Genomic DNA, 26174 nt, shown 5'->3' with positions numbered 1-26174 from the left:
TGGGGGACCCTGATGTAAACAAGACTAAAGTCTTTCTCTGGTCTGCATCCCCTTAACAATTGTATGTATTGAGCTGTACTGTACCCATTCTGCAATATGTTAATAAAGTTTTAAATCAATCAATCAATCAATCAATCAATAGCATTTTAATGAAACTACTGTATATATGTATGTCTCTAAATGTTTTGATGAATTGAAAATGGAGGACCCTTATGTAAAAAAGTCGAAAGTCTTTTTCTGGTCTTCATCCTCCTGTACTGTATTGTACCCATTCTGCAACCCTTTAACAAAGTCTTCACTCATTCATTCTGACGGAAACATATAATTTTGATTGACAGTCGAGTCTGCCAATTACGTCACAGCGCTTGCACCCGCCCTGCTGTTCTTAGCACCAATCGGCAAGCTCCTAGTTTTTTACTTCCTGAATGTCCTGTGGCTGAACAACGTCAACAAAGCTACTAACGTTAGCTCCCCGCGGCCGTCGAGTAGGAGACCAGTGCTCAACAGGATGACTAAATGAGGCATAATGATTTTACTACAACGAATGTTATAATAAAAGCCTTTCCATACATCTGTCTGATTGAAAACTTTATTAACAGACCGCGGAATGGGCATATCTCAGCACGGGCTGAGATATGAACGAGTAACGTGTGGACAGATTGACGCGACACAATCCTCTTGGGCAAAACATCACGATATCCACGATACGTTGAAAAAGTGTATCGTTAATGAACTGTACCCGATATTTATATAATATCGTCATATCGCCCAGCCCTAAACCATCGGCAGTTGCAGTGGGTATCTTTGTTGATTGGCGTTGGCTGGCTGGCACATTTTGCATAGGGCGAACTCGGCTGACGTTGGCTTGTGTAGCTGGCGAGCTGTAGTTCTGGTTGGGGCTGGCTAGCTGGCGTTGATCAGTGGGGATCCTCGCTGCGATTGCAGATGGTTGTGGTGGCTGGCGTTGCGTGCTGCGGTGCCTCCTGTCGGTGCTGTGGTCGTGCCGTTGATGCCAACGTTCGTTGGATGAGCTATGCTAGTTCTCGTGACTACAGTTCCTTATACGAGCATTAGAAAATGTCCACAATGCTATTCGCAAGAATAGAAAATAAATTGAAATGCCTAATAATAGCCTAAACTGCCGTGCTGAAAGCTAGTCAACACAGCATCTCTATGGCTTAGTCACAAACGTGATTTATACAGAGACATTTGACAATTGCCCATTAATGGTTCATACATACTGTATAAAGACAACGGAAATCTATTTTATTTTTGTTAAACAGCCTACAATATGACATAACTTTTCTAGTTCTAGATTATGATAGGCTATAATCAGTCTCATTCATCAAAATGTTTTCTAGGTAACTTATGGTATCTCAAACTAATTAGGCCCTCTGCTATGACAAATGTATAATAATACAACCATACTTTTTCTACCCCTTGAATTTTCTTTAACTACAGAAGTCTGCTGCATTTGGCTCACAGAATGACTCCCCCCACTCGGAAGCAACCTAACCTCTGCTTTTTTTTAAGTACACAAATTAGTCCAAAGATGATAAAAGGCTCAACAGGGCAGTCGCAGAGTTCATCTGTATGGACCAAGTTCTAATATATATACAGTTGAGAAAGCTGGGTTCAAAAACCTTGTACAGCAACTGTTTTGAGTGCAAAAAAAGTTCTCCAGCATTTTGAATGCCATTGCTTTTAATTTAATTTATTTATTCTTGTCATTGTTCATTGTTGTGTTTTAAAATAAAGAACAATAATGACATCTGAGAGTTTTTCCCTGATTTTGAGGAAAAGTATCGAAAGTATCAAAGTATCGAAATTAATATTGGTATAGTATCGAAACTAAAATGTTGGTATCGTGACAACCCTACCCCACACTACAGAGGTCTCAGTGACCTGTTCCCACCCGATTTGTTCTGTCAACTCGACCACTCTCCTCTCTTATGTTTGCCTTTTCAGAGAAGACCTTGGACTTCTCCTGTTCTAATAAAATAACACATTCCCCACATGCAATCTGGCCCATGTCAAACTCCCCTCCCCTCACCTATTAACCCCTTCGCACCATCCCAATATTCATAAAATTATACACATTTTCCACCACAATAGTTAATACTACATCCTAACTAACATTATATTCCCTCCCTCCCGCCACCTGGCGCAACGACACCCCGGTGTTGTCGCAGCCGACTATCGCATATGGTGTCTCAGGCATTCTGTAGTCGACATGTGTCAACAAATGTACATGTCTGTTTGAATTTATGTTGTGCCGTTGTTACTGTAAAATGTAATGATTGTGATATGTTGTTGTTAATGAGACGATGAGCTGTATGTGTGTGTCACTGGAATTTCCCCAAGGGGATCAATAAAGGAATATCTTATCTTATATGCATTCATAACCATATAATCCCATTGTAATTTGATTTTATGGCCCCCGAGACACATCATGTCCCTTATTTTTAAGATGAAAATGAGGTTGTTCAATCATAATATACTAAATGTGAAACCCATAGATGATAATGTTTTCTGACTATAATAGAACAATATTAGAATATAACTTATGAAAAAAAGTTTAACATATATTAATTATAGTTACATTGGTATATCTATAAATACTCAGGTATTTATAGATATTTCTGCGAGAAAATCTGGGCACTGTCGTTGATGCCCTCCCATAAGATGGTCAAAGTTCCCATGAGTTCCCATGAGAGACCCCACCGAATGCGGCAGTTATAGACCCTTAAGCCTCCTTGGAACTGATCTCAAGCTGTACGCTAAGGTGCTAGCCATCCGACTTCAAAAAACATATCACATCTCTAGTTCACCCTGATCAGACAGGCTTCATAAGAGGCCGCCTGATCACGGATAATATTAGACTGTTACTGCATGTGATAGATGCCAGCAAGGATGCCGTGACCCCTACGGCTGTCATATCCTTAGACGCGATGAAGGCCTTTGACAGGCTGGAGTGGTCTTATTTATGGGCAGTACTTAGAAGGATGGGGTTAGGTGAAGGGTTCATCCATATGATCAAAGTGCTATATACAGGTCCATCTGCCATGATTTTAACAGGTAAACTCTGCTCGCCACTCTTCCCTGTATCGCGCTCGTCCAGACAGGGTTGTCCTCTTAGTCCCGGACTATTTGCTCTATCCCTCGAACCTTTAGCTCAGTACATAAGACAATCCCAGACCATATCACCGATCAATTAAGGGCACACAGCATCACATCAGCTTATATGCAGATGATGTACTCTTGTTCATGCAGAACCCCACCACCTCCCTACCTCATCTTCTCAAAGTAATAGATGATTTTGGCAGTATATCGGGATTTAAGATCAACTGGCCAAAATCGGCCTTCCTTCCACTCAATGTGACTGCGAAGGCTACCATCCTCCCAGCAAAAATAATCATGGTATAACACTTTAAATGTCTTAGAGTTGAAATATTCCCCACTATAGGCCAGACGGTGAAGTATAATTACTCCGGCTTGCGAGACAGGATCACAGATGACTTCAGCAGGTGGTCAAAATAAAAAAACTCATTACAAGCCCGAGCGTCAATAGTTAAGATGAATGTTTTGCCCAGAATTAACTTCATCAGCTCCATGTTGCCGTTACCCCCCCCTGCTGGTTACTGGCAAAAACTGCACTCTGCTGCATATAAATTCATTTGGAACAACAAACGCCCACGATTAAAAAGATCCACTGCACAGAGAAATAAAACCGACAGGGGTTTAGCCTTTCCAGACTTCAAATATTACTTTAAAGCGTTCTCTTTAAGACCACTGATCACCTGGTTTGATTCTCAAGCAGCAGTATCATGGAGACAATTGGAGGAGAAGATAGTGGCCCCACATAGACTGCAGGATATATTGTACACCAATATATCAATTAAGCAATGCAACTTAAGATTTGGCCCTCTTATTACACATGTGATCTGGATTTGGCGTGACACACAGAAAACGTGTACCATAAATGGCACATGCATTCTCCCCTATTTAATAACAATTGACTCCTTATTGGACAGATACCCTGGTTGGGAAAAGAAAGGCATACACACATTGGGGGATATCTTCGATGACTCTGGTCTCCGCAGTTTTCAAGATATATCCTACAAATTTGACCTCCCCAGTTCCTCCTTTTTCTTCTATTTACAAATAAGAGCAGCTCTGAAGGCTCACGGCGTCCCATGGGATGCTCCACTTGAGCACCAGGTTTCACAAATTCTTTAATGACAAGGAGACGTCGAGAGGCTTCGTCTCTGACTTTTATCGCCACTTACTTACGTCCTCATATAAGGTCCTTCCCCTAGACTCTGTTTGGAGGAAGGATATCCCAGAGCTGGAGGTAGATTTTGATTGGGATGCAGTCTGGGAAAATGTTCGGCTATCATCACGCAACCCAGATCACCAACAGATTAATCTTAACTTTGTTCATAGGACTTATTTGACCCCTAGACGATTGTACCTAATGGGTCTCAGACCTGACTCTCGATGCTCCTTGTGTTCAAACGATGCTATTGGTACATAATATGCATATGTATTGGGAATGCCCTCCTGTTGAGACTTTTTGGGGAAATGTTACCACTCAATTATCAGAGATTTTATCTCTGACCATACCGACACTGCCTTCTGTTCTGTTGTTTAATGATGTTTCTCAGTTATCAACCTCTGTACATGTAAAGAGACTCATTTTGGTGGGTCTTACAGCGGCCAAAAAGTTGATAGCGTCACGCTGGATTCAACCGGATAAAATGTGCCCGAAGGTATGGATTCTCACCTATCTCGATGTGATTTATCTAGAGATATCTACTGCGCGAATTTGAGATGTTAATGAAGCCAGCATCGCAGTCTGGGTAGCTGTGGTGGATAAGATAAAGGAACGCATATAAATTTGGAGTTTTCTGGTGTTGAATGAAGTAGTAGATGTATAGCCCACGTTGGGGTCCTTTTTTTTTTTTAAATGTTTTTTATTTTCGCTCGAAGAGCGAGCGAGTGTCCATTGTATTGTATTTATAATTTTGTATGTCTTTTAGTCTACTTTCATTCTGATTTAATTACTGGACTGTCATTATTGTTATTATTTATGTTATTGTCCGGTGAGTTATTGTTGATTATTACTGTTACTGTATTGTTTGTCTTAAAAAAAAAAGGGAAAATAAAAAACATTTAAAAAAAAAAAATAGTTCCCATGGACAGGAGGGGAGGGGTGTGTGTGTGTGTGTGAAAGCCCTCGGCTCTGAAATATAGGGGGTTTGTGAGAAGAAATTAGGGATGCCCCGATCACGTTTTTTGCCACCGATCGTCTTGAGCCATATCGGCCGATACCGATCCGATATCGATCGTTTTTGATAAAAAAAAAGAAATAAAATATATATTATATAATCATACTTGTTGTTGTATTATCTGCGAGACATCGCCACCATGCAACAAGTCAAAATGCTCGCTATCTGCAAACGGCTCCACTGTCTGTGTGTACTCGAGTAGCCTCCAGCTACGGCCAGGATTTTCCGGAGCTGCAGCTGGACCCTATTGATCACATTCAACATGCCCTCAGCTCGAATATGCATCGAATCAGTGTTATAAGACATTGATATCGGGAGCTATCTGTAGCTACTGCTAGCCGGCTAGATAACGTTAAGACAACGCCTCAGTGAACTATTTAGTTTAATGGGACGTTTCATTTTGAACAGTGAGCTAATGTGAGCTATCATGCACTACTAGACTTGCTGGAGCATTTGTTGATATCAGGAGCTATCAGTAGCTAGCCGGCTAGATACCGTTACGTTAACAATGCCTCATGTATTAAACTAAAAGTGAATAGTTGACTGGGTCATTCTGTTTAAACAGTAAATGTAGCTAACGTTAGCTCACGGAGGTCTCATGCACTATGTTATGTACCAGGAGCCTGATCACTCCTGTGTCACTGTTCAGGCAGGCCTGATCACTCCTGTGTCACGGGGGATGCAGGTGAGGGCTGCCAATTAGCCAATTAGTGCTGATTGGTTACCTGCTGGGAGCTTTAAAGCCAGGCCTAGTAACACACATGCAGTCTCTGTGCTTAGAGGAAGAGCTGTCAGGTTCTTCCAGTCCTTGTCCGTTGGGTTTACATTAGTACATTAGTTTACAATTACATTAATAGTTCCTTGATATAGTAGCACTTTGAGTTGGAGCACAGGGTTTTGGTGTCGGTTTGCACATAGGTTGCGTGCCCATGAGCCAGGGTCGTAACAGTTGGGCGCTTGTCCGGGATATTTACCCCTAGAAATTTGTTTGGTTTTTTTTTTTTTTGTGTTACACAGTATTATGGTTTGGGTGGTGTTCGTTACATATGGTGTAACGTGGGGGCTTGAGCCATTTCGTCAAACAGGTGAGTATGCCGTATTTGTTTGTAATTTGATGTGACTACTTATGCTGTTAAAATATATAGTTTAGTGGGCACCACATGTAGATAGGGACATTATTTTCTGGTTGTTGGTTAGCGTCCTGTGCACCACATACTCCTGGGGCAGTCAGGGAAGGGATTAGCACCATCTGCTTGTCTGGTACCATATCATGTACTGGACGGGTGGATGGTCAAGTATGATCTTTGGCTGGTAGCAGGTGTGGTTGAAGATGGTTAGGTCTACAGGGCATTAGTTTAAGGGTAGGTAGATTAGGGCGGCCGGAAAACACAGGTAGTGTGGTAGGGCTTGATTTAGTGTTTCTTAGGGTAGACATGTGGTGGGCCAGTTTTTTCTGCAGTTTAGACGTAGAAGCATATGTAGTCACATCAGGTTAGAAGGCGCACCTGTTTGGGATTGTTTGTTGGATTTATTTTGTTTGTTTGAGTGTTTGGTGAGCATACCTGGTAGCACCTAACACCCTGCGTGTATGACACGTCTATTTAGGGTGGGTGTGTTTTTATTTTTTATTTTTTTTGCAACCTAGAAAGGTGCGCTCCGTAGAGCTCACTTTTCCACCGCGTTCCCTTCTGGTTATTATTGGCATTTAGCATTATTCATGGTTCTTCAGTGGTTCTTCAGTGGTTCGTTGGGGGGGTCTTCGTGGTTCGTTAGTGGTTCTTCGTGACTGTGAGGTAGGGTGTGTAGCTTGGGGTGGCTGGTTCAGTGACAATGGCTTCCATCAGGGACTTTGTTGATCGCCCGTCTCATGACTTGTTAGAGAAGTTTTCCAAAGAACAACTGCTAGAACTTGCTGTACACTACAGGGTATAGCTTTCTGCAGGGGAGAAATGCTTGAAGCCGTCTGCCTTGAGTGCGTTAAGGGTGTTACTCGTTAGGGAGCAGGTGCTTGAGGAGAGGGTGGAGGAGCCTCCTTCGTCTGGCGCGTCTCCGCTATTACCTGGTGTGGAGGGTGAGTGGAGGATAAGGGAGTTGGAGTTTAAGGAAAGGCAGCTAGAGCGAGAGGAGAGAGGAGCGTGAGCTTAAGGAGAGAGAGAGGCGTGAGGAGCGTGAGTTTAAGGAGAAACAAATGTTGTTGGAGCATGAGCGTGCACAGAAGGAGCTTGAATATAAGCATGCTGCCTTGCAGGCGGGTGCTCTGCATCCAGAGTCACGTTCCGGGTTTGATGTAGGCAGGAATATTAGGATGGTGCCACCATTTTTTGAGAAAGACGTGGAAAGATATTTTCCCCTTTTTGAACGGGTGGCAACCACATTGAAGTGGCCTGATACCGCCTGGACACTGCTGCTGCAATGTGTTTTAGTTGGTAGGGCACAAGAAGCCTACACTGCTCTGTCCCTTGAACAAAGCGCTGATTATGAGCTGGTTAAAGCTTCCATTTTGAGGGCTTATGAGTTGGTCCCAGAGGCCTATCGTCAGCGTTTTAGAGGTTATCGCAGGTCGGAGGGGCAGTCTTATGTTGAATTTGGAAGGGAGAAGGAGAACCTGTTTGACAGGTGGTGCACTTCTCAGAAGGCAGAGTCAAGAGAGCAGCTTAGGCAGTTGATTCTCCTAGAGGAATTTAAAAGATGTGTTCCTGATACTGTTTCCACACATCTAAATGAGCGTAAGTAAGGTATCGAAGATAGGCGACGCCGCTGTCTTCGCTGATGAGTTTGTGTTGACACACAAGTCCGTGTTTTTGGAGGACTACCGTGTTGAGTCCGGGGATAGGCGTCCTGTTCAGGGGGGCCGTTTCCCAAAACCTGTGTCTGCTGATCAGTTAACTTCACCTCCTAGGCGGGGTGGTTCTGCTGGTGCATTCCCAGAAGGGATTATCTGTTTCTACTGTAAAGAACCTGGTCATATCGTTGCTGGGTGCCCGGTGCTTGAGCAGAAAAATGTCAGAACCGTGGCTCTGGTAGAAACCATATGCAAAACGCCTAGGCCAACGTTAGATGGGGATGGGGGAAGTATCAAACGTGTGGACAAAGAGCTCGAGGGTTCCTCAAGGTTTATGATGAATGGATTTGTTTCCCTGACTAATGCACTAGAGTCCAAACAGGCTATAACAATTTGGAGAGATACCGGTGCTTTTCAGTCCCTCATTCTGGATTTTTTTTATTTTTTATTTTTTTTTAACTTTATTTTTTAGCGTTTATCGCTTTCCTGGTCAAGCATGACCGACAGTTGCAGGGTGAAGCGGGAGAGAGAGCAGGGGGAGACATTCGGCAAATGCCGGCGAGTCCGGGAATCGAACTCGGAGTCAACCAAATCCGTGACGCAGCACGGAGTCCCGCGCGAGCGCGGTAACATGGTGTGCTACTGGAGCACCCTCTGGAGGGTGTTTTGCCGTTTTCAGAAAACTCTTCTTTGCATTCCGGTGTCGTTGTTCGGGGCTTTGGGGGTGGATTTGTGGATGCACCTTTGCATGAGGTCAGGCTCAATTCTCCCTTAGTATCAGGCAATGTTGTTGTGGGGGTATGTTCTCACATTCCCATAAAGGGGGTGTCCTTCATTCTAGGGAATGATTTGGCTGGTGACAAAGTGTTGGCTACTCCGGTTGTAACTCCCATTCCTGTGGTTTCTGAGGTCCCTAATGAGCTGGCACAGAAACATCCAGGAGTGTTTCCTGTGTGTGCTGTGGCTCGGGAAATGTCAAAGGACAAAAGTGATGTTGTTGATACTTCGACTTGGGACATTACACTTAGTGACACATTCTTTGTTGAATTAAAATGTGTACCTGTTGAGAATTTTGGAAAGCACACTGTGGATCTACCTCTGCATAATGATTCTCTTGATTGTGGCTTTGTGTTAGGCCCGGTGGTGAAACCAGAGTTGACATGCGTGCCGGAGAAGCATGTGGCAGGAGATGGTATGGCAGCGCAGTGTCTCAGGGTCTTCCCAGCCTGTATGGTGGCTGAGGCCACGAACGAATTGGAGGAGGAGTGTGGGAAGGATGCTATGAGATGTGCTGTTGTTTCATGTGACACCGTTCTAGTTGGAGAGGCTACTAAGCCTGACTTAGGCTGCCAGCCTTCCCACAGTAGCTCTATTGTCCCTAATGTTTCACTTGTGGGCAGGGATGGTCCCAGTATGTCAGTTGATGATTCTGACATTGATCCACATGTCCACACTGATTCTCTGCCATGCACTAGGTGTGATGGTCAACCTAGTTACCTGTGTCCTGTGGAGCAGGAGCCGCCTTCGCGACCTGGTCTGTTGAGTGGCAGCCATTTTGATTTTTATCAGGACAATGTTATTTTGGGTGACGCCATTTTAGATGGTGTTCCAGACGTTTTTGTGACTGTCGTACTGCCATGTTCCAGGTACGGTGGGGCTGTACCTGAGGCGGTACATCCTACTCTGGATGTTCACGGTTTGCAGTATCCTGGACTGCCAGTGCCAGGTGGGATGGATATGGGCGCGGTGGTGGTATCAGTGATCTGTGGTTTTTGTTTTGCTGTGTTCTGTTCTGTTGAGCGCAGTTCTCAGGTTGATTTTGGTTTGCAGTCTATTTTTGACATGTCGGTATCGGTGGAGGGGCCTGTTGAAAGGGAGCATACAACACGGTTGGTGGTCGTGTTCGACAGGGGCCGACCCGCTATCGCTGTTGTGGTGGTGGCCCTGACAACTAATGGGTCACAGTTTTTTTGTTTTTTTTGTTTATGGGTTGTTGTGTGGTGGTTGCCTCTGGGGCAACCAGTTTGGTGGGGGAGGTGTTATGTACCAGGAGCCTGATCACTCCTGTGTCACTGTTCAGGCAGGCCTGATCACTCCTGTGTCACGGGGCATGCAGGTGAGGGCTGCCAATTAGCCAATTAGTGCTGATTGGTTACCTGCTGGGAGCTTTAAAGCCAGGCCTAGTAACACACATGCAGTCTCTGTGCTTAGAGGAAGAGCTGTCAGGTTCTTCCAGTCCTTGTCCGTTGGGTTTACATTAGTACATTAGTTTACAATTACATTAATAGTTCCTTGATATAGTAGCACTTTGAGTTAGAGCACAGGGTTTTGGTGTCGGTTTGCACATAGGTTGCGTGCCCATGAGCCAGGGTCGTAACACACTAGGTTAGAGCAGACTATTGCCCGAGCTTGTTTACATGGGTAAGGGAGGGGCAGGAGGAGGAGGAGACTGAGCAGCAGTTTGCAGCTCCGAGACAGAACTCAGCGAGTGAGATTTCCGCTAAGAATTGAATCATGTTTTTCGATCGGTTTTGACGATCGGCGAAAATAAAGCATTATCACCGATCGCATATTTATACTGATTATCGGCCGATAACGATCGGTGGCCGATGGATCGGGGCATCCCTAGAAGAAATGATACATTTTGTATCGGAAAGTGTGGTTCACGTGGGGGATGGGCACATAAGCGCGGGAAAGAGGTGGGAAGAGGAGACACCTAATTGTTCAGTCTGAAAGGGGTTCACGTGAGGTAGTGTGTGTGAGAGAGCAAAACAGGTGTCAAGTCAGGTCAAGTTTATTTGTATCAACATCTCCATTTGTTGTCATGGAGAAAGGGGGTGAAGGTGGGGTCACACCTGTATTGTACTGCGAGAAAATGTTTATTCCCGTGGACGAAGGGGGTGGGGGAGGGGTCACATACTGTGATGTGAGAAAATATTTGTTCTCTTGGAGGAAGGGGGTGGAGGTGGGGTCAGATACTGTATGAGTTTTGTATAGTTTTACCTGTATAGTATAGTTTTACCTTGCCAGGTCAAGAATGACCCTAACACCACAGTCGTACCTTTTTTTTCTGCAGATACCTTCAGTATTTTCAAAATGGTGAAACATAGTTTTGCTGTGCTTATGTGTTGTGGAGGATATCATAAAGCCTTGTTCTAATAAAATCAACTACATGGTAGTTATTACATATTATAACCTTGATGTATATATATATATATATATATATTTTTTTTTTAAACACACATATAAACAAACATGACAACACACGATAAGATACACAAGCATTAATATACAGTGTATATCCAACGAAATTACCATTTATACCAATGTCTTATACAGGATATACCCCTAATACCTGTTATCTAAAAACCTACACACATATGCTCCAGCTCGAACCCCCCCCCTCCCGGACCCCTCTTTGGATAGTACCTCCATTATCCCTCGCTCCTAACCAGACACTACCATTATAAGCTAGCTTTTATTCTCTCCACCACTTCTAACCACATTGACATTTTGGATTCATTGAGACCCAGAATTCTTGCTGTAGATATTTCTTGATAAATCACATCGAGATATGTAAGAAACCAAACTTTCCGGCAAATTTTTTCCGGTTGAAACCAGCGTGATGCGATCAGCTTTTTAGCTACTGTGATACCCGATAAAACCAATCTCTTTAGCTGTGGATTTACTGCAAACTCAAAAACATCATTCAATAGTAATACAGAGGGGTGTACAGGTATATTCCAAGATACGAGTTTTGATATTTGTTGGGTCACATCTTTCCAGAATGTCTTAACTGGTGGGCAGTCCCAATACATGTGCATAAATGTCCCTTCGTCCCCGTTTGTACATTGGGAGCATTTGGAGTCTTGTTTAAGACCCATTCTGTTCAGTCTTATAGGAGTCAAGTATGTCCTGTGAATATAGTTAAGATTGATTTGAAACGGGTCGCTGGAGACCCTAACACCACATAAGGGTTAAGATGAGGTCGGACTCTGCACTGATTTGTGTTCATTGTGCTGCTTTTATAAAGCCTCAAATGACTGCTTACAATATTTCATGAAAGCAAAGTGTTTAGTTTGTCTAAGATTTAAAAAGGTTTAAACTTTACAGCACTGACAAAGTTCAACAAAGTGCTGTACAAGTCCCACAACATAAAAAAGAAAGAAAGAAAGACTAATCTTTAAAAAAAAATTTATCTCGAAGCTTCGAATTAAAATCGAATCTCTGCTTCGAATGCCAAAGAAATATTCGAAGGTCAGCCCTAGTGTGTATCTGTCAACAACTTGCTGTAGGAGAGAAGACTGCGAGAAAGCCAGCTGGTATCGATATTGCGGGAAATGAGTATTGAAACTTTTAAATATTCAGAATCTATGTTTTTTACATCTCTCACTCTCCCTCCCTCCTCTCTCTCTCGCTCCATCCTTCTCTCTGTCTCCCCCCACCCCAGCTCTATTCCAGAATGTGTCTGTTGAGTCGAGGGAGTTTGAGAACCTCCAGACCATCCTAACCTGTAACTACAAAGACTCTGCCTCTGATGGCTGCTACACCTACTCTAAACCACGCCTGGTCCACTCTGAAGTACAGGAGAGAGAGGTAAGATGCATACTTATTAGTGATGCACCAATGTGAAAATTGTGGCCGATACCGATAACCGATATTAATATTGCTGTTCTTGCCGATACCGATATTTACCGATGTCGATATCTCTGTATAGACTTTTTTATGATAATCAAATAAAGAGCTATTTTCCAAAACTCATAATTATTTTACTTTTGTAACTTATTTTTAGAAATGACTGATATTTTGAAATTATTTAAGGTCAAAACATAAAAAAAAAAATCTTTTTTTATAAATATCGGCCCATATCAGCCCTATCTTGATATCGGACCGATACCGATGTGTAAAAAAACTGCCATATCGGCCGATATTATATCGGCGGCCGATATATCGTGCATCACTAATACTTATTTTGAAAATCTTATCTTTATACTTATAGCACATGCATAAGCCTGGTCTCTTTTGAAACATAACATTCTGAAGTTTCTTAGACAATAAAGAAAAATCACTTTTAGTGCTAATGAAATAGAGTAACAGTTTTTCATTGTGACATCGCAGAAAGCCGAGGGGATTTGAGGTCAAGTTTAAGTGCTCTTTCAAATCAGTCAACTGAGTATAAGAGAGACTGGAGTCTCTGACACGGTCAACTGTGAAAACACAAGGGCCGGTTCATTCGAGCTTGCTGAAGAGTGCTTGAAGAGTGCTTGCTAATGGACAAATGACGTTCTCAGAATATCAGTGTCAGACATTTCTTGTCTGTTAATAACTCAGGTATTTATCCAGCTGCAATATATAAGTTTACATATATTGCATTTGGAACCTGGCCAACACTTTCTTTAAACCCATATGTGTTTTTGTAATGACCGGTATTCATACGTGGATGTAATCTATTTTATAGGATGTTGGTATATTTATATTGGCATTCTGCCACCACAGTCTCAACTTGAGTTGAACTTGAACTTGTATAAGCTGAAAAAGACAGCGGGTCCATAGCCTGAAAAGTCTTATGTAGTACAGGTCCAGATTTAATAAAAATCTGTTCAGAAATGGGTGAGTTAGAGAGATTTTGGTGAACTGTGTACAAAAAAGAAATTTCTCCACTAATCCATTTCCTCATTGACGGCAATGCATTCCGTGTATTTCTGGTTTTCGCTCGTCACTTTTCACCTAGATCCCTGATTCGCACACCCCCACATGGGTTATCATTGGAAAGCTACACTCATTGGCTACAACCCTGTCCAATATTTTTCGCAATCGGCAAATGATTGACAGTTCCAGAGCCTGGGGAGTCGAGGGTGGTAATCTGACGCTTGCGTGTATAAAGTTGCACGCCTGACATATCGGCATGTAACTCGAGAACCGCTGAACGGATTTTGTCGAGTGAGGTGGCATTCGAACGGCAACAAATAGGGCTTTAATCCTATATATAATATGCTGTTAGACGCTTGCAAAGTGCCATGTTCCACCGGTGGGCAAATCGTCCTTAAAAGGGCCCGGGCCGTTGCCACTTAAGAGGTTAATGACTAGATCTTGTGTGTGTGTGTCAGTTTGTGGACAAGAGGAAGGAGTTGAAGGCAGATGGTCGGACAGAGAAGGAACTGGAGGAGACTCACTGTTTCATGATGGTCGACAGCAACAAGGTGAGAAACCTGACTTGTCTGGCATCCTGTCTTACAGTCTGACTATATGTATGTCTGTCCGCCTGTATATCTCTTCTCTGTGTCACCTGGATTTTGATATAGGTGTTAATTAGCATAGCATGGCAGCGGGTCGGCCTTAAAACAGTGACTTGTTAAGTATCTTGGGGGAACAAGCAAGTCCAAGTCATTCATGTACAAGTCACGTCTTGACAGTCATTTTCCTGTGTCCCAAAAGTCAGCAGATTTATGACTCGAGTTCAAGTCATATGACTCGGGTCCACACTAATGTGTTATTATTAGTATTGTGATGTATCTGTGAAACTGTTCTCAGGTGTTATTAGTATTGTGATGAGACTGTTCTCAGGTGTTATTAGTATTGTGATGTATCTGTGATGAGACTGTTCTCAGGTGTTATTAGTATTGTGATGTATCCGTGATGAGACTGTCCTCAGGTGTTATTAGTATTGTGATGTATCTGTGAAACTGTTCTCGGGTGTTATTAGTATTGTGATGAGACTGTTCTCAGGTGTTATTAGTATTGTGATGTATCTGTGATGAGACTGTTCTCAGGTGTTATTAGTATTGTGATGTATCTGTGAGACTGTTCTCATGTGTTATTAGTATTGTGATGTATCTGTGAGACTGTTCTCAGGTGTTATTAGTATTGTGATGTATCTGTGATGAGACTGTTCTCAGGTGTTATTAGTATTGTGATGTATCTGTGATGAGACTGTTCTCAGGTGTTATTAGTATTGTGATGTATCTGTGATGAGACTGTTCTCAGGTGTTATTAGTATTGTGATGTATCTGTGAGACTGTTCTCGGGTGTTATTAGTATTGTGATGTATCTGTGATGAGACTGTTCTCAGGTGTTATTAGTATTGTGATGTATCTGTGATGAGACTGTCCTCAGGTGTTATTAGTATTGTGATGTATCTGTGATACTGTTCCCGGGTGTTATTAGTATTGTGATGTATCTGTGATGAATCATGAGACTGTTCTCAGGTGTTATTAGTATTGTGATGTATCTGTGATGAGACTGTTCTCAGGTGTTATTAGTATTGTGATGTATCTGTGAGACTGTTCTCAGGTGTTATTAGTATTGTGATGTATCTGTGATGATACTGTTCTCAGGTGTTATTAGTATTGTGATGTATCTGTGATGAGACTGTTCTCAGGTGTTATTAGTATTGTGATGTATCTGTGATGAGACTGTTCTCAGGTGTTATTAGTATTGTGATGTATCTGTGATGAGACTGTTCTCAGGTGTTATTAGTATTGTGATGTATCTGTGATGAGACTGTTCTCAGGTGTTATTAGTATTGTGATGTATCTGTGATGAGACTGTTCTCAGGTGTTATTAGTATTGTGATGTATCTGTGATGAGACTGTTCTCAGGTGTTATTAGTATTGTGATGTATCTGTGAGACTGTCCTCAGGTGTTATTAGTATTGTGATGTATCTGTGAGACTGTTCTCAGGTGTTATTAGTATTGTGATGAGACTGTTCTCAGGTGTTATTAGTATTGTGATGTATCTGTGATGAGACTGTTCTCAGGTGTTATTAGTATTGTGATGTATCTGTGATGAGACTGTCCTCAGGTGTTATTAGTATTGTGATGAGACTGTTCTCAGGTGTTATTAGTATTGTGATGTATCTGTGATGAGACTGTCCTCAGGTGTTATTAGTATTGTGATGAGACTGTTCTCAGGTGTTATTAGTATTGTGATGTATCTGTGATGAGACTGTTCTCAGGTGTTATTAGTATTGTGATGTATCTGTGATGAGACTGTTCTCAGGTGTTATTAGTATTGTGATGTATCTGTGATGAGACTGTTCTCAGGTGTTATTAGTATTGTGATGTATCTGTGAGACTGTTCTCAGGTGTTATTAGTATTGTGATGTATCTGTGATGAGACTGTTCTCAGGTGTTATTAGTATTGTGATGTATCTGTGATACTGTTCTCCGGTGTTATTAGTATTGTGATGTATCTGTGATGAGACTGTTCTCAGGTGTTATTAGTATTGTGATGTATCTGTGATGAGACTGTTCTCAGGTGTTATTAGTATTGTGATGTATCTGATTAGACTGTTTTCAGCTGTAACTGTGTTAAATAACTGTGTAAATAAATAAAATATAAATAAATGTATAGAAACGTACTAGGGCTGGGCAATTAATCAAAAGAAAAAAAATCGACCTCGATTGCAATCTCATTTATAAATTATGATTTTTCTTTTTTTACTTTTTACTTAACTTTTTAAAATTATGACGATTCTGACTTGAGTTATTTTGTATGTTACAAGAGACCTTTAAGTTTAAGTCAAGCACTTTGATATATGTTATGTTGTCTGAAAGAGTGCAATAAATGATTTCTATTGAAAAAATAAGAATCGTGTGAGAGAATTGTGATCTCAATTCTTAGAGAGAAAAATCGTGATTCACATTTGAGCAAGAGTCGCCCCCAGCCCTAAAACATACACAAAGGAAAGACTAAATACGACAAACCTTTGTTTCCTCTAGCTTCCGTGGATCTGTGAGAAGGGCCTGATCTTAGGCCACAGTTACATCACCACTCTGGGGAACCCTGCGAAAGGTAACACCTGCTCTGTTGATGCAGTAACAAGAGGAGCCCCTCTGAGAATGGAACCCCTAACCCTGGCAATGTCAGTTAAATGACTCTACCCACACATACGGCCCTGAACTGTCGGGGCTGAGAGCCAGGCTGACCTGCTGTGTCAGGAGACCAATTAGCCGGCCCCAGGTTTCCCAGGATGCAGCGGGGTGTGGTGGAGCCGATCAGAGACACTCCAAGGGAAGGTTGAGGATGTTTAGAAGCCCGTCTTATAGGGAGGTGTAGTGGTTACGTCATTTTTGTTTCCCGCACGGTCCACCCCACTTGAAATTGCAATGTATTCTCAATGGACACATTTCTAAATCGTCTCGTTTAAAACAAATAAAGCATGGGGCGGTTAGGTGGCGTAGCGGAGATTGCGTTCGTCACCAACCCCGGAGCTGTGGGCTGGATTCGCCTGTTCGAATCCAGCTCACAGCTCCGGGGTTGTCACCAGCTTGGCTGGCCGTTCACACTAATACAATTGGCAGTATTAGAGGGTGGGAGAAGCTGGTGGGGTGGGTCCGGGTCATTGTAAACAGTGACTCCTACAGTTCGGTCGGGGCGCCTGCTAAGCGCGGATGGGACCTGAGTGGGATAGTGTGATCCTTCCACACGTTACACGCTCTCAGGGAGGATCCGCGCTGCCAGGTGAAAAGAAGCGGTTGATTGGCTGGACGTGTGTCGGAGGAAGCACGTGATAGCCTCCACTCTCCCAGATGATCTGACTGTGGGGGGGAAGTGCGCAGCGACCAGGAAGGGGATTGGGAATTGGCATAACGACTAACATTGGGATGGGAGAAAAATCGGAGGAAAATGGAGGGGGGAAAAGATCAATAAAAAAAATAAAGCATGAACATTGGCACAGTGTACCTTTCTGCGTATATTCATCCACAATCTATAGCTCAACATGAAAAAATTCGCAATTAATCGTCAAAGTAGCAAAATAACAACGTTTATGTTTTCGTTCACTGACACAATGGCCGTGACTCATGTTAGGCGACATCACTGAACAACAGGCGTTCTACTGGTAAGTGTAGTTATTTTTTAACGACAAATTAAACAACCTTTTAACTAACTTTATTTCAACCAAAAATGCTTAAACAATAATGTTAGTGATAGAAGCGAACTCATTTTGTGCAAAAATGGAAAGCTTGCCAATGTTCATGAGGCAGAATTATTACAATAGCCGATAATACATTTTCCCAAGGATAAATCCCTATACGGGTGGACCGCGTGGGAAACTAAAGTGACGTCAGACTCTGACTACACCTCCCTATTGGCCTGTAACCATGATTTCTTTCACCTCAGATTCTTCACTTTAATCTGAAATGGTCCGAATTAAGAGTGAAATTGTTACTTTTGTTGCAGTTCTTGTTGGTTTTGTTTTGTTTCACGTTGCCAATTTGATAAACGACCCAAACTTTTTAAACAAAGCCATGTTATCATTATTATTATATCAATATTTATTTTTATTAATAATAATAATTAATAATACATAAATAATAATGGGCATTAAATGCTATAGTTTAGTGGGTATTGGGTAATATGACATGTTTGGAAAAGCAAGCCCACACTGTACATCATGCCTGTGCATTTATCCAGAATGTGCCAGGACATTAAATTAAAACTTTAAATACATATTCAATAATATTTTCTGTGTAGTTATCCTATATAGGTTTAAGAGGGGAGGTCGCTTATAAGCCCTTGGGCTTTTTGACCTTTCCTGCACATTTTTAACTGTTCTTCTTCTTTTACTTATTTAATTCCAGAATGTATGTTTGTAAGTGCAAATAACGATAAACAAAAACAAAATAAGAGGCAGTTACATATATGTCTGTGTGGTCCTCCAGGTGTGTATCTGTCCAAGTACTCTGACCTGCTTCAGATTATGGCCTTCAACCCTGGATCCACAGGGGAAATCATCATCTTCAAAGTCATTAAGGTAAACCCACCTCAGACACACAAATAGACTCATCAGACTCATCACCAGGGTTGTGTACGTGATACTTCCATCCAAAAAGCACCTGTCTGTTCTAAACCGAGGACTCACTGCCACGCCCCTTTCCTGCTGTACTGTTTATGAATTAGTTTTCATTGTTTTTGAGTACATTTTGTGTATTTATCCGTGTCTCCAGGGAAAGGTGAAGAGCATCTATGAGAACACGTCTAAGAGCTTGCTGGACCCCACGCCGAGGTTCGAGTCCCACTACTCCAAGAACGCCAGCAAGGTCACCTCCCTCACCTCCTACAGGGCCTACGAACTCACCCAGGTACTCCTCTCTCTCTCTCTCGTGCTCTCGCTCTCTCTCTATCCAGTGATCTCCCTCTAATGTGGTGCTGGTGTTCCTTCCTGCTGTCTCTCTCTCTCTCTCTCTCCCCTGTGCAAACCAGCTTGCCCCGGTGTTCACCGCCATATTTAATCAATCCCTGGCGGAGTCAGTAGTCCCTGCCTGCTTCAAGATGTCTACCATCATCCCGGTACCGAAGAAACCCTCCCCAACATGTCCAAATGACTACAGACCGGTGGCACTCACCTCTGTGGTCATGAAATGTTTCGAGAGGCTGGTCAAGGACCACATTTGTGCCTCTCTCCCCAGTGATATGGACCCTATGCAATTTGCATACAGGACAAACAGGTCCACTGACGACGCGGTCTCCCAGGTACTGCACAGCACTCTCTCCCACCTTGACCGTCAGAAGGGGGGCTATGTGAGACTGTTGTTCATTGACTACAGCTCAGCGTTCAACACCATAGTCCCCACCAGACTGGTGGACAAGCTGATCGAGCTAGGTCTGAGCTCCGCCCTGAGCGCCTGGGTACTGGACTTTCTGAGTGAAAGACCCCAGGCGGTCAGGGTGGGGGGTCAGACCTCCAACACCATCACCCTGAGCATCGGCTCCCCCCAGGGCTGTGTTCTAAGCCCCCTGCTGTACTCACTCTACACACACGATTGTGTGGCCAAGTTCAGCTCCAACTCCATAGTGAAGTTCGCAGACGACACAGTGGTGGTGGGGCTGATCTCAGACAACGACGAGAAGGCCTACCGAGAGGAGGTTGAGGTACTGGAACGTTGGTGCCAGGACAACAGCCTGCTCCTGAACATTGGTAAAACCAAGGAGCTGATCGTGGATTATAGGAGAGGACAGCAGGAGACACACACACCACTGATGATTAACGGGGCTACCGTGGACAGGGTGAGCAGCTTCAAGTACCTGGGGGTCCACATCTCAGAGGATCTGACATGGTCAACACACATAGACACAGTAGTAAAGAAAGCGAAGCAGCACCTCTACCACCTGAGACAGTTAAGGAAGTTCAGAGTATCGGGGAAGATACTCCAGTCCTTCTACTCAGGAGCTGTAGAGAGCATCTTGACCGGAAACATCACTGCCTGGTATGGAAACAGCACGGCACAGGACAAGAAGGCCCTGCAGAGAGTGGTGCGCTCAGCCGAGCATACCACGGGTATTGCGCTACCTCCCCTGCAGGCTCTATACAACAAGAGGTGCAAATCCAGAGCCTGAAGGATAATGAAAGACCCCCACCACCCCAATAACAGCCTGTTCCAGCTGCTGAGGTCAGGCAGACGCCTGCGAACCCCAGCTACTAGGACGGAGAGGCTTAGGCTGAGCTTCTTCCCCCAGGCCATCAGAGCCTTGAACAATGAACATTGAGAGACACAGAAACTGAACTATCCACACACAAGTAGAGTTGTTCCGATACCGATACCAGTATCGGAAAAGCCGCCGATACTGGCTAAAATGCTGGTATCGGTATCGGCGAGTACCCTCTAATGCTGCGCTCCGATACCATATGACGTAATTTATCAACAACACTGTGGTCTGTTGAGTAAGCATTATAAAACAAACGTGTGCTTAATCGATTAAAGTGTCAATGCCATTTGTCATTTTAACAGCAGATACTTTCTTAAATGTCATCGTCCCGACAGAGCGGTGTTGACGGGGTGCTCATGGGTTCGCTTGGTGGCTGGTGTTATTAGCATTGAACAGCTAACCGAAAGCTAGCTTTAACATTACCTTGGCTAAAGTTGGGGCTATTCATATAATCCAGCAATAATGGCTGCAGACCTGCAAGCAAAGTACAGCAAGTTGGCAAAGGAGTATTCCAAGTTAAATCACAATGTCACCAGTAACGTTACAGTCTTCTATGGTCTTCCCATATACCGGTAGCTCATGCTAGCTAACGGTAACGTCGTCATTGCACAATTGCACGTCGCGTACACAATTAACACTTTGGGTGCCGGGAGCCGTCTTTAGACGTCTTTGCTGGCCATGCTAAAGTTGCCGGGGGACGCTGTACGTCGTCTTTATATCAATATTTCAAAAATCTGCGATCGGATTCATAATGTCCCTCCGCTGGCCTGAGATTCACCAGCAGGACCCACTGAGCTCTCTGGCGGTTCAGGAGCGCCATCTGGTGGCCGATCGGCGCAAGCGCTTAACAGGAAGCGCACTAGAGGTTTTGCTAGACGTCCGTATTGCTTCCGGCCACTCGGTACATGTCCCGTGACTCTAGCTCGTCACTCTACATAGCGATCGATTGCCAATAACTCGATAAACAACATGATTTGGACGTATATACCATTATACAAGCTGGAGATGGACCGGGTAATAATATATCCCATAATGATAAAATTTCTACTCGACGATGATCGCCCAACGGCGCGCGGACACTGGGGTGAGTTTCAGCGTGTAACGTTACCGTCTTCGATAATAACTGATATTATCAACATTTGACCCACATTAGATGATTGGTATAACGCTCCCCACGGAATTATAAACGCCCCCTCGCCCATCCGGTCAACATCAGATGACGTGTAGTAACTTCTAGAAGTACGTCTAGTTGGAATTTTTTATATCGCGCTGATTGCCATCAAACTGTATTTCATCATCAATATAATGCATTTGGGGCTATATATCACGTTCTGGAGAAAGCTGCAGAAAGAGATGAAAACATACTTATACATTAGACCATACTTTACTATGAATATGTGAATGAAAAAGTTTAACGTTGCTACACAATGAACAATACATATAGGACTTTGAATGGGCCCTAATAATGGCAATGTAGCAATAGAATTTAAAAAGTTATAGCCCTGCAAAGAAGGGGACTTTCTCCATAGACAAATAGCGCTGGCAATCTATGGTATATCATTAATTTAACCTTAGGCAACCAAAGTGTTAATGACATGTTGCGGACAGCCATATCGGCGACAATGTTTAGCTTTTAGTGCCAAATGATAAGAGTCTGAGGCGGAGTCTCAAAAGAGAATGTTGAATATTTATTGTGCAAAAATCACAACAGATCCTCTGCTACTTCAACGGAGCCTTGTAGACACTAGACAGACTGAGTAGGGTATATCTGCAGAGCCAGTGGGTAGCGAGTGCAGCAACGTATAATGTCCGTGTGGATCATTGGAGTAGGGTATATCTGCAGTGCTGAAGCCCCATACTCATTGATTAATGATACTAATACAAATCTATACAATCACCTGTTGTTGAATAAATACCATTACTTTCTAGTTATTACTAAAAAACAGTATATATAAAACAGTATTTGTTAAAAAAAATAAAAATAATAATAATATTTATAAAAAATTTATATAATTTTTTTTTTTTTTTAATTTATGTATGCACTGGTATCGGATAAGTATCGGTATCGGCCGATACCCAAAGCTTAGGTATCGGAATCGGATCGGAAAGGAAAAAATGGTATCGGAACATCTCTACACACAAGCACACACTAGCACATACACGACACGCACGCTGAGCACGCTCACACACTAGCAGCCACTTTAACACTCATGCCGCACACACGCACACTTATGGCCAGAGGAAAGGCCACTTAAATTAGTATAACATCAGGAACAGTGTATTGCACTACTAAAGCTACCTAGCATGTCCTATATGCTCTGTAAATACTATGTACAGATACCGAGATGGCACACCATGTACCTGTTTATTGCACTGTTGTTTTTTATTGGATTCTATTATATGTTGTACCACTGTATTTTTTATTGGACTCTATTATATGTTGTACCACTGTATTGCACATCGTCGCAGGCAAGACCAGCCGCATTTCATTGTATACCTGTATGCCGTGACAATTAAAAAACTCTTGAGTTGACTCTTGACCCTCTCCCCTCTCCCTCTCCCTCCCCCCCAGTTTCACTGACTGCTGTTCTCCACAGTGATTTTCCTCCAGTTTTCCGTGATTCCTTTAAATGTTCCCCATGTAAACTGTTGAGCGCTGCTTGTGATACTGTTTCAGTTCTACTTCTACCATTTAGCAGCCGTCTTGTGTTTCAGTTCTACTTCTACGAGTACATGTTTGACGAACTGCGTCTGCGGCCGCGCCAGGTGTGTCCCTACGCCGTGGTGTCCTTCCAGTTCAACGGGAAAGACACACCGCTGCCCAGCAAACCCCTGGCTGCCATAAGGTAACCCTAACTTAAAACTAACCTATCTAACCAACCTATGACAAACAACTTCCTAAAATTAAATGAGGGCAAAACTGAAATCCTACTAGTCGGTCCTATAACAAAAAGAGAAATGTTACAGAGCAATATGGGGCAACTGACTCCTTGGATCAAACCCAAAGTTACAAGTCTTGGTGTTATAATAGACTCAGACCTAAGCTTTAAATCACACATCAACAAGTTGACAAAAACATAATTTTCCCACCTTAGAAACATAGCTAAGGTACGGCCGTTTATAAATAAAAAAGACGCTGAAAAACTGATCCATGCCTTTATCTCAAGCCGACTTGACTACTGTAATGCACTCCTCACTGGCCTCCCAACAAAAAACACAGAACGACTCCAACTCATTCAAAAGTCGGCAGCTAGGCTACTAACTAGAACCAAGAGGAGAGGCCACATCAGTCCTGTATTAGCTAACCTACACTGGCTTCCGGTAACATTTAGAATTGATTTCAAGGTCCTCCTCCTTATATACAAAGCACTAAATGGAACAGGACCAAGCTACATTGCAAATTCTCTAGTCAACTATGTGCCTCCTAGAACATTGCGATCATCTACTACTGGTCTATTGAAGGTTCCAAGCCACAGTCTAAGGAAAATCGGGGATGCAGCCTTTGCTAACTATGCACCAAAGTTATGGAACGCACTACCTATGGACATTAGGGAAGCTAGATCTCTTAACACTTTGAGTGCCAGCAGGGGGTGCCAGAAATAGCGCTTGAGTGCCAGCGCTGTAGTCAATGGGAGGGCGAGCACATTTGCGAACGCATAAACTATATCTTAGATTATGGCTATGTGTCTAATACGCCCGTCGCTTATTAAAGACTTGTTTGCAGTCAACATTGTCTAAACGGATTGTTTTTTAATCTGTACATTTCCGTTTTATACCATTTTGAAAAACGCTTGTTTTTTTAAACTTCCAGAAAGAAAGAAAAGATTCTGCAGGAATCGCTTTAGTGGAATACACAAAACACGTTGTCATTTTTTGGCCTATTTATGAATAGTTTTCAAATAAATGCTAGATTATTGATAGTATATGTGTACTTATGCACACTAGAGAAGCGGGCTGAAAATCGATTATCTTATTTCCTGATCACCATACACACACTCACAGCCACACATACACATATGGGACACGCTGAGATATAGGTGAAAAAAACTCTGATTATCCCAAGACTGGTCAAATAGATTCAAATATACCTGATGAGTTCAGGGTTTTATTTCAAAGTCGGTCTACAGACACCAGTGTTTTGTCTCTTGTGTGTTTTATTAAAAAATAGGTCTACACAGTAGGCCTGTCGCGATAAGCAATAAAACAATTTATCGCCCGATAATTAAAATGAATGTAATGATTTTGACGGGCGCGATTAATTGCTATTTGCGTGTTTGTTTTAATGAGGTGGAACCAGTACCTCTTGTCAGTCACTCTCCGTCTGGGGAGGCGGGCCGCTGGCGTTACTAGAGTACAGCACGGGAGCTCCTGTGAGCACCATGCGTATGTTGGGCAGTAGCAACGCTATGCTTAACTACATTTCTCAATAGCATTGCTCCTTTTGAACCAAGTAGCGTTCTTTGTAGTGTAGCTATTTTTAGACCCAAGTAGTTACTCGCTACTGCCCAGAGAAACTGGACTGCTAAATAAAGATTAAAGATCTAGCATTGATGCTATTCAATGCTATCAACATTAGCTAAATAGCTAACCAACAAAATACAATGTATAACATAGCTACAACACACAATAACGTTAATACAATTACATGCATCATTGTTTACAATGAACGGGTGGGGCTAGTCAAAGGACTGGACACAGGGACAAGTTAAACATGAATTAATTTATTATAACGGGTAGTTTCGAGTTGCGCTGTCGTGCCTACGCACCACAGGGCTATTCTATTATATACGGCTTTGACGCTTCCTCCTCATTGTTGATTGCCTGTAGTAGCTGCATCTAACGTTAGTAGCTAACGTTAAAATTAGCTCAAAAACACAGAACCGGACAAGACAAGTTGTCTGATCATAGGTTCTGCTAGGATAATAACAACAATATTCAACAACAGTTTCTTCCCCAAGGCCATACGATTACTTAACTCCAACTCCTCCTAATTTTACCCCCTGCTGTTATGTTATGTTTATGTTATGTTCCATGTGTCTTCTTATGTCTTTGTGGACTGTGGTGTATTGTCGCAGCTACCACCTGCACCGTGCTCGAATTCCACCGGCCTGGCCGTGTGGCAATAAAAGGAACTTGAACTTGAACTTGAATACTTCCGCTCTGGTCGGTGGGTTTCAAAATAAAAGAGCAAAGTCTAAAACACAGGAAAAGACGTTTATTTTGTACAGTGTTTTCCTCCACGAGTACTCGAGTACATCATGTGATCAATCGATCTGGATTATTTTTGCCCATCCCTAGTTTATCCTGTGCTGAAAAGTCTCCATTCCAATAGAGATAGTATATATTTTGGTGTTTATTTGATTATTGTTTCACTGCCTTTTATTTATTACGTTTCCACAGTTCTTTCCTCATACTTTATTAACATTTTGTACATGGTACCGCAAGGTACATTAATAATACAAGTACATGTTAAAAGGATGACACAAAAAGCCAGACAGAGGGCTTGTTTCCAGTTTCAGTTTGTTTTATAATAAACAATCAAACTGAGAATTTTTTGCCTGCCTATTTGTTTGGTGGAAACTTGATCATGAAGTTGATAAAAAAAAGAAAAGTAGTGCCGATGTAGCTAGCTATTTTTGCCATGTTGCTTGTAGTGTAGCTTGGTACATTT

The 26174-nt window shown here is 42.7% G+C and overlaps 1 protein-coding gene across 1 annotated transcript in view; it reads left to right on the top strand.

Moving 5' to 3' along the window:
- LOC311229905 (protein TASOR-like) overlaps positions 1-26174 on the top strand; it is a gene marked incomplete at its 5' end in the record, with an annotated part of 180099 nt that overhangs the window by 7124 nt on the left and 146801 nt on the right. Inside the window, 6 exons of the mRNA XM_084315973.1 lie at positions 12524-12669; positions 14181-14273; positions 16795-16867; positions 18739-18830; positions 19024-19158; positions 23219-23349. Coding sequence (XP_084172099.1) covers positions 12524-12669; positions 14181-14273; positions 16795-16867; positions 18739-18830; positions 19024-19158; positions 23219-23349 — 670 coding nt within the window. The remainder of the gene's footprint in view (positions 1-12523; positions 12670-14180; positions 14274-16794; positions 16868-18738; positions 18831-19023; positions 19159-23218; positions 23350-26174) is intronic.

This window comes from Notolepis coatsorum (genome assembly GCF_963971535.1).
Source record: "Notolepis coatsorum genome assembly, chromosome: 6".
NCBI lineage: Eukaryota > Metazoa > Chordata > Actinopteri > Aulopiformes > Paralepididae > Notolepis > Notolepis coatsorum.
Note: the sequence above shows the minus strand (reverse complement) of the source record. Positions and strands in the feature narration are given on the sequence as shown.